Genomic DNA, 18,041 nt, shown 5'->3' on the forward strand with positions numbered 1-18,041 from the left:
TACTCACACAGTCTCCTCGGTGCTTATCAGGGGGGCATCGCGATGCAGACGTGTGTACGCAGTCGCTCATATAACGACTCCCGAGTCGCAGGGGACGAAACCTTGCAGAAGAATTTTCGAAAACCTCCGAGCGAAATTAGCACAATATCAACCTAGTACGTGGCCAGTCTTTCTACTGGTACATTTGACCAGCATTCGTATTCTCTGGTAAGGCTAGGAACAATTATGCACAGGTCGCGCAGCGACACTAGGGTCAGCTTGAGGCTGCTGCTGCCTCGCTACCTTTCCCGCATGGCCATGCAGGTCACCGTACTGAACTCGCGGCAAGTCAATCATGGACTCTCGCTATTGTAGGGGAAACCTGACCGGGCGAACCTGGAATGTCTCTGAAAGAAAAGTTTATCGACGATAAGCTGAGACCTGCCTGCGGACCCGCTTGCCACGAGCTGCTATCTGTGCAAGCGTGGCAGAAGAGGGTCTGCACCCCCCCATCGTTAGATGATATCGACTTGGCATCATCAGCCCCTTTTTCGAGCTGACGAACCCGTCTCGACACCTAGCGACACCAATTGGACGGCACAGCGATAATCGCCCACTTATTTCCCATCCCGAAGGAGTATAGTTTTCTCTGACTGCTTTGCTGGGGAACTGCTTTCAGTGTGCAAATCGCCCACATCGCCATGAGGTTGCAGGGGTCTATGTTCCCGAGGAGCGCCGCCGGCCCTTGTCAGAACGGGGAGGGGCAAAAGGGGCATCGACAAGGGGGGTGAGAGAGTGAAATCACCCCTCCTCATGGCACAGGCACAGGCGCAAGCTCTAGGAAAGTTGTGTCGTCCTCCCAGATCACATAGCACGATCCAAGGTTGGAATGCACGATGCATCATGCATTGTGAGGACCGTCAGTGATGTCTAAGCATCGTAGAGGAGAGAGAGTCTAGACCAATAGATTCAAGCAAGGAGACGAAAGGTTGACCCGGGTCGTTAGAGCAACTCCAGTCATGGTCCCTGACAGTGCTTTTTTTCCAACCCCCCGCTTTGGATATCTCCTGCTCGGGTGTTTGTTTTGAGTCTGCAGTCTTAGTCTCGAAGTGAGGGGTTCACTGAATGTTACTGTTTATGCTTTGCTTGCCTGCTTGACCTTGACGCAAATGGGACGGGAGGTGAGCAAGGCAGTCAGGTCTGCGGGTGTGTTTGCTGTACCTGTACCTGTGCGTCCTGCACGGCTACCTCACCTCTGGTCTGCCTGTCTGCCAGTCTCGGTCAATGCCGCCAAAATATGCCTGGAGTAGGGGCTCCAGGCCGTTGGACGATGATCAGCATCACTCAGTCGAGGTCACTCCACCGGAATACGACCCACCTCGCTGGGGGGGAGGGGGACTGATTCACTTCTCCACGGGGATTGACATTGACAAGCTCGGGTAAAACTGCAGTGGTCATTGAGTGAATGTCATCCTCGAGATGAGACAGAGGAATGGGGAGAGGAGAGGTTCGAGGGGACATGGTGTACGCAGAGAGACCGGTACGTACGGCAGAAAGCGGTACCATATCGCCGGTTCGCGTACCTTGGACTCACTCACTCCCAAGACACATTGCGATCCGGGCATGAGGTCGTCCGTGTGTATGTGTGTGTCTGCTCTTTATTATGCCAGACATCGCCTGGCTCGCCTGGCTTGCAGAGAAGCGGCTGGCCTGCAGTCTGGGGTTATCCTTCTGGCTGCGCAGGAGTCTTCCCGCTCATTGTACTGCAGACAGGTAGATGGACAGGGAGGTACCGCAGAAGTGCCATGCCCTCAATGTCGAATCAAGTAGTGTACCTTACCTTTGCCAGGACCGAAGTCGAAGGGAGTCACTCTGGGTATCTTAAGCTATCTGTGCAGTCTGGACCCGTACCGTCTTATTGAATTGGTCGGAGAGGCAGATGGGAGCGTGTTGTGAGTCCTGGGTGTGATATGCATGGGCGATGGAAGATGATGATAGATGAAAGGATGGTGAGCTCGCCTGTTATTGCTGTATTCTGAGGCATTCCGTAGTCTGCAGTCAGTTATCTCATTTTCTGTCACTCCTCCCATCCTCATCACGGTGACTTAGCCAAACCCGATGCCCTCATCCATGCCAGTGCGTGCGTGCAGTTGCGTTCCCACAGGCCTGCCCAGCCCACCCACACCATTTGCCTTCCACCTGCAGGTGCAGGTGCAGCAGGAGACGACGGCACCACACCATAACCCACCAGCAGGAAGAGGAGCAAGGCCGAAGTAAAGCAACGCAACGCAACACCGCACTAGGTATACGCTCGCTACCTTACCTTTCCTTTTCCTTACCCTACAATCCATGTACCCTATCGACTTCTGAGTAAGATAGAGTGGTAGAGTACCAGGTGGAGGCGGACTAGGAGAAAGTTGGTAAGTAGCTTCACCTTACCTCAAGTAAATGTGCCCTCCGATACATTCACACAAGCCCCTCAACCACCTTTGGTGGGAGACAAGAACCTGGAAGAAGGACCCCTTTGCCCTGCCCACCCCCAAAAAGAGCAAAATCAGTGCAACAACAACTTTTTATGACCACCATTACCACAAACTCATTGGTCTATCCTATCCATCTATCTGTCTTGCCTCTTGTCCTTTTCTTTCCTTTTTCGTCCTTCCCTTTTCTGAGACGACCACCTTTTTCTTTCTCCAGGAAACGGCAATTATTCACTTGCGAACGACCAAAGACGAAGACTACGACGACTCCGCCAGTGATCCAGGCCAGCAAAAAGCGTCCCCACTCCAATCATCCGCAGCGACTGGGGTGTCACTCACCGTCTTCCCGCCCAGCCCAACCCAAGCAGACGGTTGAGACAGACAGCCTGTAAATCCCTCGACGCAGCAAGGAAGTGCTTCAAAGGCGAGGATTCACATCTGGAGCGACGAACCAACACTCGCCGCCCTCACCAAGGAAGGAAATTCCCCAATCTGGGCCATCCAGTGCGCGCCTTCTATCACATCTCCCATTCAGCCCACCCCAGCGGCCAGCGAGACTGTCGGCGAATTGCACCCATCCCCTCCATTCTCCCTACCCGCCCGCTGAACAAAGCTTCGACCACTCACGTCGCCCATTCCCGCAACACTGTTGCCCTCCTTCAATCACCTGGTGCCCAGAAAGGGCTCCTTTCCAAGAGACCGTCGACCGGATTTGCCTTGGATAGATAGTATAGGCCCAACACTCATTCACCTTTACCGTACGCCGACTCCCGCGGCTGATGTGGGTTTCTGTCGCGTCTGCCCCTCTGTGTCGTTCTGTCGCCGCCACCGCCCGACTTGTTTTCAAGACACTCTAATATCGGTCCCGCGATCGATCCCCATACCACAGTGCTGCCTGTAAGGCTGAATGGCTTGGAGCAGGACCTAGGCCAGCCCCCTTCGTCCCGCGCCCCCCTTCTGCATCTCCTCTCGACAACATCACAATGCTTATGACGCAGACTGCTGTGTCGGCACTCACTGCAGCCCAGAAAAACACTTCTTACACCTCCCGTGGCGAGCTCAAGAGCCTCGACCGAATCGACACCTCGAGCACGGCGCCGTTGGATCGCTCCAACGCCGACCGCAGCAACAACAACGACTACTACCAACCATACTCGACAAATCTGATGAATGGTCTAGCAGGAACGGCACCCCCGCCGGGCGCCATGTACGTCAAGGCGCTCTACGACTACGAGGCGGACGATAGGACAAGTCTTAGCTTCCACCAGGGCGATGTCATTCAGGTTATAACGCAACTTGAGAGCGGCTGGTGGGATGGTGTCATTAACGGTGTCCGAGGCTGGTTCCCGAGCAACTACTGCACAGTCGTTACGAACGCCGACGAGATACCAGAACCGGAGCAGGATGGCCTCATGGATCCAATGGACGATGAACAAGAGGAGATGGGCTATGGAGACGACTTCGACGACGATGACGGCTCAGACCAAGACGATATCGCAGGCTTGCCTCTAGAGGGAACAGATACAGGCGATAGGTCAAGAGCCGACTTCTGGATACCGCAAGCCACCCCAGACGGCCGCCTGTTCTACTACAACACCATGACGGGAGAGAGCAGCATGGAGCTCCCGCTGGAGTCGCCGTCATCGGTTAACGAGACAGGACCTAGAGACCGCATGAATGTCAACATGCCGGAAAGGACACGGCCTCCGCCAGAAATGATGGCGAGGGGGTTCATGCAGGATGAAGACGAAGACTCTGCCAACTCTGCGTCCGAATTGGACGGTGAATCGATCATGATGGCTTCCCGGGGTTCAATGGTAAGACAATTCGCGACATGTGTCCGCTGTATCACTTGGAGTGTTTTTTTCCGCTAATCAATCCACGTCCTCAGCCTCGGAATCGTAGATCGGGCAACAATGCTATTAACCCTGCCATTTCTATAGAGTCTATGAATGGCCAATCTCCCATAACGCGGGCAGGGCGAAATGAATTCCTCGGTCAAACACCGAATATCGCTTCTGCCACCTCTTTCACCAGCACCGCCTTCAACCTGCCGACTGCCGCCACTATTCCCCGCTCTTTCTTCGATGATGGGTCTACGCCGCCACTCACATGGAGCCGATTAGTCTCCAACATGAAGAAGGCTATCGACCGGTATCGTGAGGCTATCACAAGCGGGAACAGATCCGAGTATGTTGCTCGGGCGGAGGATATTTCGGATCACCTGCGACTCCTTCTCGCGGCCGGATCAGGAACCACAGATAACCATTCCGGCCAACCTTCCATTATATCCACCAACAAGGCTCTCTACCCTCACTTCCGAGACATGATGTCCAAGTTCTCCAAGCTGGTCATATCATCACATATAGCTGCTGCTGACTGGCCCAATGCGGAGTCCGTGCAGAAATGTCTGCAAGAGGCAGACGGCGTGCTGCTTGGCGTGTTCAGTTATGTCGAGGTTGCCCGCCAGCAGAGGGGCGAAGATATCCCTCGCCTATTCCCTGGTTTTGTGATTGGTACCAATGCCGGTGGCAGCTGGCAAAACAATGGTTTGGGCCCACGGGATCCTATCACATCCAATTTTCTGGACGATGAGGAGGGCTCGGGCGAACCCAATGCAGTCCTTGATGGTAAATTGCTAGAGAGACTGGACGAGTGGAAGCGGATGCTTGTATCCAGCATTCGTGAGCTGGAGAAGAACCTCGTTGTCTCGGAGAAGGTTGTCACTCCCTTTAGGCACGAAGTCATCGGAAACAATGTCTGCATCGCGGGTGGCAAGGTTTTGGAGATGTTCAAGCCATGGATTGCAATGATCGAGTCAATCGACCTCTCGTCGCTCGGCAATAGCTTCCAGACACCTCAGCTGGCAGATTTCAGCACGAATAAGCAGAGCTTGTATGACAATATCTCTGATCTGTTGTTAGGCTGCCAGGCTGTCGCCGGCCCGCTGGCTGATGAATGGTCTGAAGTCAGAGGGGAAGCACTGGAGAACAGGCTCGAGTACGTGAGGCAATGTGCACGGGCACTGGAGACCAACTCCTCCCACATCGGCTTCTCACTTCAACTCCTATCCGAGCAAGTCCAAATCAACTTACAACAACAAAACGACAGCCGGGTTCGCGAAGAGCAATTCCAGCGAGAACAGCTGAGGAGAGGAGAGACGATGCCTTACGAACGTTCGCATACACGAGCAGAGTCTCGGGGCCTCATGAGACCAGGCCTGGTGACGTCACAGTCATTCACCGAAGGAGATGCTCCGGCGAACAACTTTAGGAAAGGTGACTACTCCAAAGTCAAGAAGATGTTGGGAGAGGATCCCACGCCTCAGCAGGCAGTGGATGACACCCCCGAGTTCCTTCGACTGGATTATGAGCAAGATATTTCCTTGGACTTCAAGACTCAGCCTCCTGCGGTCAAAGGTGGTTCACTTCTCGCTTTGGTGGAACAGTTGACACGTCATGACAAACTTGACTCTAACTTCAACAACACCTTCCTGCTTACATACAGATCATTTACTTCCGCACGAGAATTGTTTAGCCTTTTGGTGAAGAGATTCAGCATCCAGCCTCCTGAAGGCCTGAATCAGAGCGACTACGAAACCTGGCGCGATCGCAAACAGACTCCTATTCGATTCCGAGTCGTCAACATTTTGAAGAATTGGTTCGAGAACTTCTGGATGGAAGATCCTACAACAGAGGAGACAAAGTCCCTACTTCGTGACGTCTACACATTTGCCCGCGACACGGTCAAGTCGACTGAGACCCCCGGTTCTGCGCCATTGATGGCTGTTCTAGATCAACGTCTGAGCGGAAAGGAGGTCGGCAGGCGTTTGATTCAAACACAGAACCAGCCGACGCCAGCACCAATCATGCCGAAGAACATGAAGAAGCTCAAATTCCTTGACATCGATGTAACGGAATTTGCCCGGCAACTAACCATTATCGAGTCGCGGCTGTACGGCAAAATCAAACCTACTGAGTGCCTTAATAAGACATGGCAAAAGAAGGTTGGAGAAGGAGAGCCAGAGCCGGCACCGAATGTCAAAGCCCTTATTCTGCATTCCAACCAAATGACCAACTGGGTTGCTGAAATGATTCTGGCTCAATCGGATGTTAAGAAGCGTGTTGTCGTCATCAAGCACTTCGTCGCTGTCGCAGATGTGAGCCTCTAGCGTTGCCCTTGTCAAATTTGTTCAGCTAACGTTTTATGTCTAGAAATGTCGGAGTCTCAATAACTTCTCCACGCTCACTTCCATCATATCGGCCATTAGCACTGCGCCGATTGCTCGTCTGAAGAGAACATGGGACATTGTTCCACAAAAGACACATGCTACTCTTGAGACCATGAGGAAGCTTATGGGCAACACCAAAAATTTTGGCGAGTACCGAGAAGCCCTTCACGTGGCAAATCCACCGTGCATCCCATTCTTCGGTATGCCTCTCTGATCTTTATACTTGTCCGTTTTGATCAATGACCTGACAATGTTGTAGGTGTTTATTTGACAGATCTTACCTTCATTGAGGATGGTATTCCTTCCATCATCAAGAAGACTAATCTGATCAACTTCGCAAAGCGGGCGAAGACCGCCGAGGTGATTCGTGATATTCAACAGTACCAGAACGTGCCGTATTCTCTCCAGCTTGTGCCAGAACTCCAAGACTACATCCTGAGTAACATGCAAGCTGCTGGAGACGTGCATGAGATGTACGACAAGAGCTTGCAAGTAGAGCCGCGCGAACGAGAAGATGAGAAGATTGTCAGGTACGTAGCATTGTGGCAGCAGCAAGTGGCGTTCAGCAAGAGTGCTTTGGCAACCCTATGAGGCTTTGTCAATTACCTGTTCAGGCAGACAGTCACACACCATCTTGTATCCATCTAGCATCCCGCCGCAGATACATCCCTTGCCTGAGTTCTTTTGCTTACTCGTTTTGTTTGCCGTCCAGAGTTTTGGCCGAATCTGGCTTCCTATGAGCTACCAGCAGATCATCCAGACTGGTCGATTATGAACGGCATACGACGACACCATCTCCCCCGTCAGTCCGGGGTGCATATAGTTGGCGCCAGACTAAGTATGCACGGAACGACCAATCTGATGTCACGATATACCATGACCAAGATTACGAAGTTATTTACCACCCTCCCGGATACCGACCAGATCGCCTGGAAATGTGTCCAGAGCACATCATGCATCGACTTGATGAGCTGAAGGAAGATGTGTGTCCTGCAAATCGCGCCGGATTGCTTCAAACGATGGCTTCTCGTCCGGATTCGCCGCGAGGGACGACAGATCCAACGAATGCGAGGGGATTACGCGCTATTGTGGTTTTATTCTCCGACTTGGGGTAGTGTGAGGATTTCGAACCAAAAGATTTCCCGCCTATCCCGTTGCTTAGCTTTTGTTGTCGGATTATTATTACCCTCGCACAAACCAGGCTCCCTTGCGAGTTGAGAGGAAACATTATTATTCTGCTACTGAGAGATGGAAAACTCATGGAAAGAACGGACAAATTACTGGACTGGATTTTGTGAGGCGTACGAGATTCTTTTAATTTTTTTTCTCTGTTGAGCATGGATAAACACGCCCCGTCACCAGGGCGGCCGTCATCGGCACGCACGCACGAACACATGCACATAGTACTCAAGGACTACGGAATTATTGGGTCACAATATTCTTAAACTCCATCCTTGCTCTGCGTCCCTCGACGATGGTGTATTTCTTGTGTTGTGTGTCTCCCATATAAGTGCAACCTTGAATGTCGTGTTGTGTTGTCTAAGGTGCTGCTATTTAGCAAGTCAGAGATTGCTTCTTCCAAGTCCGAAGGGTTATGCTCTACCGATACCCATCTTCTGGCACGTCTCTCGGATAACGTTGGAATTATCTCGCCTGGGCATTTCATGCTTATCATTTATCAATTGAGAGACGCCCTACGTCACTAACTTATCTCGGCAAGTACCTAGGTAGATAATGATGGCAGACGTGGGCTGATAGATCGTTGCTTCCCTGTCTTTTCTAAGTAGCTAATATCTTGATGTGAAGTGCCCATCCCGGACATGCCACTTTGCGGGAAGAATCTCATCAGCGCGATACACTCTTGTCTTACAAGCAAACTCACCTTTACTCGCACCTGTGCCACCGACCTAACGTTGGTAACCACCAGTAGACAGGTCAAGTACCATTGATCCATCGATCAGAGGGCAAATCGTATCTGCTCTCCAACTCGCCCAGCCAACGTCCCCAATTCGGGGCATTTCTCCCGCAGATATGGTCCATTTAGCCATGCGTCGAGCATACCGCAAGACATCCAACTGCCAACGCCAGTCACCCATTCGTGAAGTGATAGACACTGAAGCCTCGCGGGCCGAATTGGTTTCTCCTGGAAACTGGGGTTTTGTCTGATACTTGGGGGCTGGCTAGCACATCTTCCAGAGAGGGGGAGAATGCATGAGGAGAACAGGCCATCCCTGAGCCTGAGTCCTGCAAATCCTTGACTTGTTTGGCAGACAACATACACTGCATACCCCAGACTTCGCTCCATTCCGATTTCGCGGTGGGGTCCAAAATAGCGTGCTCTGGGGAAGATAGATGGAACCTCTTCGCAGATGCCGCAAACATCATCACCGTTGCAAATCTCCACCGGGAGTGCATATGTCTGGCAGAAAACGGCGGCCCTCGATTCGGCCCGTCGCCTATCGTGCTGGCGGGCTTGGCTGTACTGGTGTTTGAACTTCTCCTTCAGGACTGGGCTATTCGGCTGGCGGGCCGGATGCGGTGACTTTCCCCAGATTTCCCACATCTCGCCCTCTTCTCAACCCATTTGTCATTCTTCATCAGCTCTGTCGTGCAGGTTGCCTCGGGAAACCCAGCAAGCTTGTGAAGAGCAACTAGGCTTCCCTCGAGCACCGAACAGGTATGCACTATAGTGTCGTCACTGAAGCACGGCGAGGACATCCCGAGGAGACGGCGGCCAACTTGAAGCTTCACTAATACTCGGCAGATATAGCCTAGATAACTTGGGAAGGCGATCACGAAGGATTCCTTCGTCCCGCCGTGGATCCAGCTTCCCGTCGCTGCTGATTCCGCCCCCAGCCCTCAGTGCGTCCCGTCTCTATAGGGTTTCAACGCAGTTTATCCTCTTGGGTTTCCCGCCTCTCACCCGCATCTCTGCTTCCCTTTTCAGTCTATTGCCTTTCCTTTTCCTTCATCCCTGTATTCCCATTTCTCTGCCTTCACGGCCCGCCAGCGGCGCCACTTCCTTCCCGATGAATTGGTCAAATCCTGCCGTTGCTACTGCAGTGTGCCTCGCTTCGAAGTGTCCTGTCGACGGCCGCCCGCCCATCTGTCGTGAGACGGCTAACCAGCGGAGCTGTGGGCGCTCGAGCCAGCCTGGGGTACAGCGCGCATATGTTGTGCTCTGCTCAAGTCTGGACGGAGCGCTTTGTAACAGTTTCTACTCTGTCTGCAGGTGCAATTGGTGGCTATGAGACTCAGAGAGTGAGGGGCTTGCAAGTCCCTCAGATACACACAGATGCTGCAGTGTTGCCCCTCCATTGCAGGACTGATGGAACTCCTGGATCCCTCAAGACCCCACCAGTCTGGCACTACAGGCTTGTGCATGTGGGTGTGCCCGAGTGGGTGGGTGAAGGCAGGTTGTCACAGGATGAGGTGAGTCTACGAGAGTGGTTAGCAGTGCTCCAGCAATGTCTTCTGGGCCGATTGCCAATATCCCTCCCACCACCTAAATCGCTTAATTCCCTCGGCAGGCACACATGCGCTCTGCACTGGGCAGTCTACCCTATCACCGTACATGATGTCTGCTGTGGTCGGACGGGGCGACACTCACCGATGAGGGTCCTCGTCTATGTCTAAGGCAGACCGGTCTGGGGCTCGTTACCACAAGCCACTATCTCGCTGCTACAGAATTGTTAATCTTGTTGTCTGCTTCGCAACCAGATTTCGGACTATTACCGTGCGCTCCCATAGTTTGGTCGATCCGGACAACAGCCTGGCCCAAGCTGCCGCGCCTATCGGCGGTTTCTTGAGACAGCCCAGGAGAATCATCCAGTGGATTTCTTCCTGGCTGGGAGCTTTGTACACAAGTCACTGACGAGGTACCGGTACAAGGTGCCAGTTCGCCCGTAGTCTCTGAGTGTACCGATTTTTTAGGAATGGCAGGCTGTATGCTATGACCATTTTCGTCCTCGCCTCTGTCAACCTTGCACTTGGGCTTACAGGCTTGATCGCTAATATCCACTGCTCTCAACACGACCCGGTCCGCCTGTGGTCGTACAGACAGACGGGACGGCTCTGTGGCAAAGAATCATCAAATGGCATACTATTTTGGCACTCTGATGTGCGGCTCTAAATATGACAGACACATCCCCAACTTCCACAAACACTCGCTCTCCGTCCCAGAGATGAATTCGTTTTACAGCAGCAATCTGTGTAGCCTTGTCAGCAATAGAGCGATCTCTGTAGGGTAAAGTATGTTCATCTCGTGTGTATTCCATTTTATTCCTATCTTGTCCATTGGACATGTTATGCCTTGGCCGTGAACATATGGCCCAAACCATCCGTTGAGATTTAGAACATTTTCATGGCCGGTATTGTCTCCTATAACGTGTACTATATTCATATAGCAACCTGAGGATTTTCCTGTTGCGTTCTGAAGCACCACATAGATGACAAGCTATCTTGTCAGTGCAAGCAGTCTGGGCATCATGGTGGACATACTTGGCTTATTTGTTCTCTCTCCCTCGTTGAGTAACAAACATTAGAGTATAATGGTTGGTCAACACATCTGTCACCAACACTAGGACAACGTACAGGCAGGATCGAGAATGGCTATTGGCAACATGTATTACAAAAGCTTGGCTCTGGCAGTAGGGCACTGATGGGTGTTTGAAGTTAAGCGGGAAGCTCAGACTGACTTGATTTTATAGTGAACGACATTTCCTCAGTTTATACGTTCGGTATCTAGGTGGCCTTCCCCATCACAAGCACTCATGATAGGTGAAACTTCGGACGGAGAAACCTCATAAGGGGCAATAAACGTCCTCTAATTCAACCAACTTTCTCCTAGGGTCTTCCCAAGTCAAATGGCGCAGTGGTTAGTGGCTATGAAAAGATTCGCATGGGACGCCATGGTTAACGGGCTTTTCTGAGCTCCTCCTGGACGCGGGAGGAGCTTTCTTTTTGTATTTTTTTCTCGCACATATTTTTAAATCGGTTCATCTTTTCTCACAAGTATTTCTGTGTTTGCAGATGCTATATATTTTATCACATGGTCTTTTTAAGCGAAAAGGATATATGTCACTCATCGTGATTCACGATGCTATCGTGAGCGTTTTGGGTGCGAATAATTCAACCTCAACTCGGCTCGAACTCTCCACCCGTTGGCAAACCAGATGTGTGGACCAAAAAGCTCCAATAGCGCGGAACAAACTGAAATTCATTAGGGTCGTCGGTCCTCTAGTATACAAATGCTCTGACGCCTTGAACACCTAGCCAACCATTTCCGAAGCAGAAACACAGCAGTATCACCTCATTAACGCAGCCGAATCATTCCTCGCCTTTTGCCGTCTCCTTTTCCAGTGATTTCTTCATCCTCTCTTCCTGCCGCTTCCAGTGGCTGCCCTCCTCGTAATCCTTGCTGATCTTGAGTGCCTGCCGTAACTTCTCACTTTCTTTGATCTTGGCATCAGCCAGCTCGTGGACCTGGTGCATCTTGAAGCCCTTCCGCGGCGGGGCGCCTCTCCTGCTATCCTTCTCCTGCTCCTTAAGCAACTTTTGCCTTAGCTCGTCGCAGCGCTTGTCAATCTCGTCCTCGTCCACGCTATAGCCATCTCGTCAGCGACATGTAATCTTCCATATAGACCATGGGGCCGTACCCTTCGTCCTCTAGCTCATCGCGCAGCTCGAACACCTTGACCTCGACCTCGCGCTTGCGGTCATGCTCTAGGATGCCCTTGTCCGGCTGCCGCTGCTTGTGGCGCAAGCTGTCGTAGTCCTTGGGATAAGGCGCTGCGGAGTCGCGCGCCCGGATGTGCGCGAGGTTGCGCTGTACGTAGCCGGAGGTGCCGCTGCCTCGTGGCGTGGACAGGCCTACATTATCGGACATCGTGTGCGGACTTCCCAGGGTGTTAGCTGGTATGGGTTGAAGAGTGAGAAAGCGTGCCTTGAAGATGATGTCGTCCTGCGATAAGCTAATCAGGAAGGCGGTGAGGGCTGGCGGTGTCCCCGCAGGTGAGGTTGGCGCAGGGTTTAGGGCGGCAGAAAAGTCGTGGTGGGGTTTGACTCACTGGCGGCACCCCGCTAAGAGAGATGCATATGGGAGTCACAGAGTGACCTCGTCGCCACCTGCTCTTACATGACCCTTCATCTAAATGACTGAGCCTGCAAGCGCATTTGCTAGAGCCGACTGGAATCCTGAAGACCGACGTGGCTGGACTCCTGATAGTCTTCCCGAGAAAAGTCACTTTCTAGAACCGCAAAAAAAATCAACGATAAACTGTGACGACTTAGCCGGGGATTCTGAAGCAAATATAAAGAGTCTTAAGTTTTACATAGTCAGAAATGCCGGCCTTTGAAGGACTACCACCAGCGCCCGTGGGTGCAGCAGATGAGCCGGTGCAATTTCCTCCCGTTACAAGGGATCAGATTCTGCATTCATCATATGATTATTGGTTTCCGAAGTGAGTTCTCACTTCACTCGATTCCCTACTCATCATGTTTGAAAACATTAGTCATTGACCATTTGACAGATACCGCACATCAACAATTCGGTCCCGTATTATTCCTCTTCCTCAAGAGTTCATCGACTACATTCGCGAGGATGGTATCATCTTAGCTGATGACGATGAGACGTCTGCTGCAGACGAGGACGATGACTGGGAGCCAACTTCTACCAGTGGCCCCGGACCCATGCCAGGTGTTGAAGAAGAGGAAGACGAAGAGGAATCAGACACAGAGTCATCTCCACGCCTCCCACCCAACCAAAGATTTCCGGCAGTGCATCAAGCCATCAAAGACAAGATTGAAGAGCTTGGCGGTGCTGTGGCTCCCAAGCTCAACTGGTCATCGCCCAAGGATGCAGCCTGGATCTCGCGGCATCAGAACACGATGAAGTGCACCACTCCAAACGATGTCTATCTTCTCCTGAAGAGCTCAAGTTTCGTGAGCCATGACCTTGAGCTTGCTTTTGACGGGACGGCCCCCTTGCCCCAAGGTACCCCTGCTCCTACTGGTCTTGGATTCAGTCCCGTGCTAGTCCTGCGGTCATTCTTCAACCCACACGGTGCGCTCGAGTTTAGGTGTTTTGTCAAGCAGAGGAGCCTGGTGGGCATTGCGCAGCGAGACTTGAACCATTACCCCTTCCTGGCCAAGCTGCGATCCGCAATCATCACAAGGGTCAAGGAGCTGTTCGACAAGAAGCTGCGCTTCACGTTCCCGGATGGCAACTTCACCTTTGACGTGTACATTCCCGAGGCAGGCGACATTGAATCTGATGACGAGGAGGAGGGCGGCAGACTCAGCAGGGCCCGGCTGATTGACATCAATCCCTGGGCTCCAAGGACTGATAGCCTGCTGTTCGACTGGCAGGAGCTCCTCGATCTACAGGTGCCCCGGCCGCTGCTCGGCACGGGAGGCCAAGAGCCGGCGGGAGAGACAGAGGATGAGACGACGACCGACGATGACGACGCGGACGACTACGTCCCCGAGCTGAGGATCGTGGAGAAGGATGACCCGTCCGCCTACAACTTTAGCACGCCGCAGTACTCGGCGCACAAGCTGCCGAAGGAGGTCGTGGATGCGAGCATGGGTGGCGAAGGGGGACTGAGAGAGTTTGCGCAGCAATGGAATCGCATGATGGAAAGGAGATAGACTTTTGCATGTTTAAGGCGGTTCTAAATAAATATAAATAGGGGATTAATTAGACGAATAGAGCATATACCCCTGAAAAGTTGTATGGCCTTTGTAGATTCAGTAACAAGGGTTGTTTGCCTATCATAAAATATGTTCCTAGTGACGCCTTGACCTGGGGGAATTTGGGGGTACACTAATAGAGGTCGCAGAGACCCGTGGCTGAAGACGGCTTTATTGATGACGGCGCGGGGAATTCGTATTTCTAGAGAAGCTGACTCAGGCCGTGAATTGGCTTGAACGGCATTCTAGCTTGGTGTTATATGGAGACGGAAGTGATAGGGATGAAGCTGTCATTCACGTTCGTAAAACATACGGCTTGTGCTCGTCAATTGAAAGCGTTTGGTCAAGATGATATAGAGCTGCCTTCGACATGCTAAGGGATGGGTCTTGAGACTGTCTACGCTGGTGTGTGGTTTGTTATAGCAGGAGATACCTCAGCAGATGGCAGATTGAGCGAATATAGAGGCCACAACTGTGTGATACTGTTTACTGTCAGAAAGATGGTGTTAAGTCTTACTGTAGTACCTGATCTAGATGCTGAATATCAAACAAATTATTAGTTCTACACAGAGTATTTGTTTAGGATAATTTATGGTGATTGGACATCGTTCTATGAGCCACGCTCGGCGGCCTTCTTCGCCTTACGCTTCTCAATCTTCTCGAGTTCCCAGTCGATCTTCTTGAAACCCCAGCTCTTCCAGAAGCTCGGATAAAGGAACGGTCTCAGGTCAAACCTGTTATCGTCGGGCGAGTACTCATTCGCGTGCATGTTTGGGGTCAGTAATTATTTCTCAAAAAAACCAAAAAAGCCAAAAAAACTAAAAAAACTAAAAAAACTGAATAGAGGTCTCACGAGTAGCCGTGTCTTTTAACTTACAATGCTGGTGTTAGTGTCGTCATCTTATGTCCTAATAACTATTAGCCAAGGGTAAAGAATGAATATATTTGATGATGCTGACAAAAAGGGGGAATAGGGGAGGCAAGGGGTTGGATTTAGGAGAGATGTTGTAGCCGGGAGTTGACGCCCTCATTGTCTGAATTGTGAGATTTCAGGTTTTAGGTTTATGCTTAAACCCTTATTTTGGTTGGGACTTCGCTCTTTCAACGAAAAACAACTGGATATAAGGCAACTTACTATTGATGGCGTAAAAATGGAAGAATTTCTTCACTTTCTCCGCGATCTGTGCTGGTTCGTAGGCGGGATCATCATCCTCGGGGCTACGCTCACGATCTGCACTCCAGTCATGAACCAGCCTCTGGAACATTCCGTATGGGCCAAGCTTGTTGACCTTTCGCAGCCTTCCAAATATAGTCAGCTCCTGATATGTCATGCCCATGTCCGCTTCGTCGCTTTGAACATAAGTCTCGGTGATAGGCTCCAGCTCAGCAGTCGGGACAGCCGTCAAAAAATCGTGAAGACAGGGTAGATCGAAGTTTACTTCAGCCCAGGCGATGAAGCGCTTCAGATCAGCCTTATCAATGGATCCGATGGGATTGATGTCTGCGCTCGAACAGTCGTACTTGGTCAGGTATCCTCTTAGAGATTCTCCGACATTGGCACTGCCCAGAACGAGAAGGCTTCCTCCTCCAGGTCTGTTGCGAGCTGTCGGTAGGATCTGGCCAAATTCGTAAGCTGTAACCATACGAATACGCGCCTGTATGCACTGTAGGGTCAGATTCTCCTGCTGAGTTCCGCCTTCAACCTTGAATTTCGGCTCGAAGTTGATCGCGTTTATGACGAGGTTCTTCTGAGCTTGATATACTTCGTCGATATCAAGATTAATATGATAGCTGCCGATCGCCTCGCCAAGGTCTCTTGCCCGTTGCCGCGTCTCTTTAGAGCTCTGTGTTTTCATACCCATGTATATTGTGGTGAAGATCTGATTGCAGAGTGCTTGGGGAGTCTTGGGAAGGACATCCTCGCCATCGTATCTGGCGATTCGCTTCACATCTTCGATCACTTGCTCGTTTCCATCCTCCAGAGCTTGAATTACAATGCGGCACATTGAATAGACGATGACAGCTGTGGCGCAGGAATCGATACCGCCGCTCAGGGGCACCAGGTACCCAGCTGTGCCCGACCTTCGTAGATAGTCCCAGAGGTAACAGCCAGCACATAAGGCAATCTCTTCTTCAACTGAATGAATCCTCGGTTTGATGGGCAGGGTCGGCCGTATCTCGACGTCCGTATCCTCGTTCTCGGTGCTCAGCTCAAACGACGTTTGAATTCTTTGGTATTTGGCATCAGACGTGGCCGCCTGGAGGCCTCGAGAGATGGAGGATCTGTATGCCCTTACTTCTTCTAGGTCAATCGTAGCAGTGATGACTTCTACGTCGTTGAGGCTGAATTGTGAACCCTGGGCAACGACGTCGCCATTCACCAGAATCATGGCACTGCCATCATAGTACAGTCTGTCGCCGTCACAACCTTGCTGGTTGGCGTAGAGGTAAATCCCTCCGCACTTCCTTGTCGCCTCCATGATCAACTGAAGACGTGTATCAAGTTTCTGGAGAGTGAAGTGTGAGCCGCTGCTGTTGGTGATGATCTCTACACCATCGAGACTCATGGCGATATGCGGTGCGTTGGGCGTGAAGAGCTCTTCACATGTCTCCGCTCCGAAGCAGGTATCGGGCGTCGACACGACGGCATCTCCAAAGACGACGTGCGTTGTGCCCTGGACCTCTTGCAGCATCCGCGGGAGATGGAACTGCTCGGTCTGCCTGGGATGCATCCAGGGGGTGAAGTGGCGCATCTCTCGGTAGTTGCCGTCGTTTGCAAGCCACATCTTTGGACGGATCATAAGAATCTTACCGTCCAGGCAGAGAACACGGCAGTTAAAGCGCTGGTTGCGGTGCTGTACCGGCATGCCGATATCCAGCAAGATGCCATAGCAGCTCTTGTCGAGCAGGATTCTGTGCAGCATCTCGTAGGAATGCAGGTACAGGTCCTGCTCGATGAGATGGTCTAGACATCCATAACCACATATTTCCAGCTCCTGTAGGTGAGGTTAGCGAACGAACTAGGGGACGAGGATGAAAGAGCACTTACAGGACCAACTCGTAGTCTTGCGCCGGCTTCTTTGGCCTTGTGTATACTCTCGATGATACGAGCTGTGTTGCCTTCAAACTGGATTCACAGAGTCAGCTTCAGTGGAGCAAGTCAAGGGTAACTGAACTTGCATCAAGTGCCCACTGGTTGAGCGAACATGTCGCTACTGTCACCAGATGGCCCATCTTGTCGAGAATGGCGCTGCTGGCAACCAAAGGTCTATCTCGAACAACTTGTGATCCTAGTGGTGTGTTTTGAAGTGATGATACCTATTGTTTGGCTCAACTATAGGCTACCTGGATATGGCAAGCTGAATATTTTGCTACAAGCAGGGAAGAACTTGTTGTAGAAAGATATCGACAGGAAGCTGGTGGCCATATACCTCAAACAACTCTGCTGTCAAGTTTGCCTTTCAAGTGAGTCAAGTCAAGCCCAGCTTTGTAGGTACCTAGGCAGATAGCTACCCCCCACTAAAGGTGCCTGTAGCGGCGCACGATAAGCCTAAGATGGCCACCCTGGGGTTTTCTCGGAGAGAGCTCTTTGCTTACAGTTGCCCAGTGCCCCGCGCACACAGTGGCAGATGGCCCGTGCACAGCATTCCCGCCATTGG

At 51.7% G+C, this 18,041-nt stretch overlaps 4 protein-coding genes across 4 annotated transcripts; 2 read left to right on the top strand and 2 right to left on the bottom strand.

Moving 5' to 3' along the window:
- Nucleotides 1-3,442: 3,442 nt before the first annotated feature.
- UCRPA7_5301 (putative cell division control protein 25 protein) lies at nucleotides 3,443-7,281 on the top strand (the record flags this gene model as incomplete). The annotated part of the gene is made up of 4 exons (XM_007917848.1): nucleotides 3,443-4,276; nucleotides 4,351-6,618; nucleotides 6,674-6,890; nucleotides 6,950-7,281. The coding sequence occupies 4 exons, from the start codon at nucleotides 3,443-3,445 to the stop codon at nucleotides 7,279-7,281; spliced, it is 3,651 nt and encodes a 1,216-aa protein (XP_007916039.1).
- A 4,737-nt stretch (nucleotides 7,282-12,018) lies between these two features.
- On the bottom strand, nucleotides 12,019-12,577 carry UCRPA7_5302 (putative pre-mrna-splicing factor cwc21 protein; the record flags this gene model as incomplete). The annotated part of the gene is made up of 2 exons (XM_007917849.1): nucleotides 12,019-12,292; nucleotides 12,348-12,577. 2 exons carry the CDS (start codon nucleotides 12,575-12,577, stop codon nucleotides 12,019-12,021), a joined length of 504 nt encoding a protein of 167 aa, XP_007916040.1.
- A 555-nt stretch (nucleotides 12,578-13,132) lies between these two features.
- On the top strand, nucleotides 13,133-14,340 carry UCRPA7_5303 (putative cell division cycle protein 123 protein; the record flags this gene model as incomplete). The annotated part of the gene is made up of 2 exons (XM_007917850.1): nucleotides 13,133-13,151; nucleotides 13,268-14,340. The coding sequence occupies 2 exons, from the start codon at nucleotides 13,133-13,135 to the stop codon at nucleotides 14,338-14,340; spliced, it is 1,092 nt and encodes a 363-aa protein (XP_007916041.1).
- A 652-nt stretch (nucleotides 14,341-14,992) lies between these two features.
- UCRPA7_5304 (putative glutamine-dependent nad(+) synthetase protein) lies at nucleotides 14,993-17,590 on the bottom strand (the record flags this gene model as incomplete). The annotated part of the gene is made up of 5 exons (XM_007917851.1): nucleotides 14,993-15,116; nucleotides 15,260-15,290; nucleotides 15,518-17,378; nucleotides 17,432-17,509; nucleotides 17,576-17,590. The coding sequence occupies 5 exons, from the start codon at nucleotides 17,588-17,590 to the stop codon at nucleotides 14,993-14,995; spliced, it is 2,109 nt and encodes a 702-aa protein (XP_007916042.1).
- Nucleotides 17,591-18,041: the final 451 nt, after the last annotated feature.

This window comes from Phaeoacremonium minimum, assembly GCF_000392275.1.
Source record: "Phaeoacremonium minimum UCRPA7 unplaced genomic scaffold PA7_03_scaffold_409, whole genome shotgun sequence".
NCBI lineage: Eukaryota > Fungi > Ascomycota > Sordariomycetes > Togniniales > Togniniaceae > Phaeoacremonium > Phaeoacremonium minimum.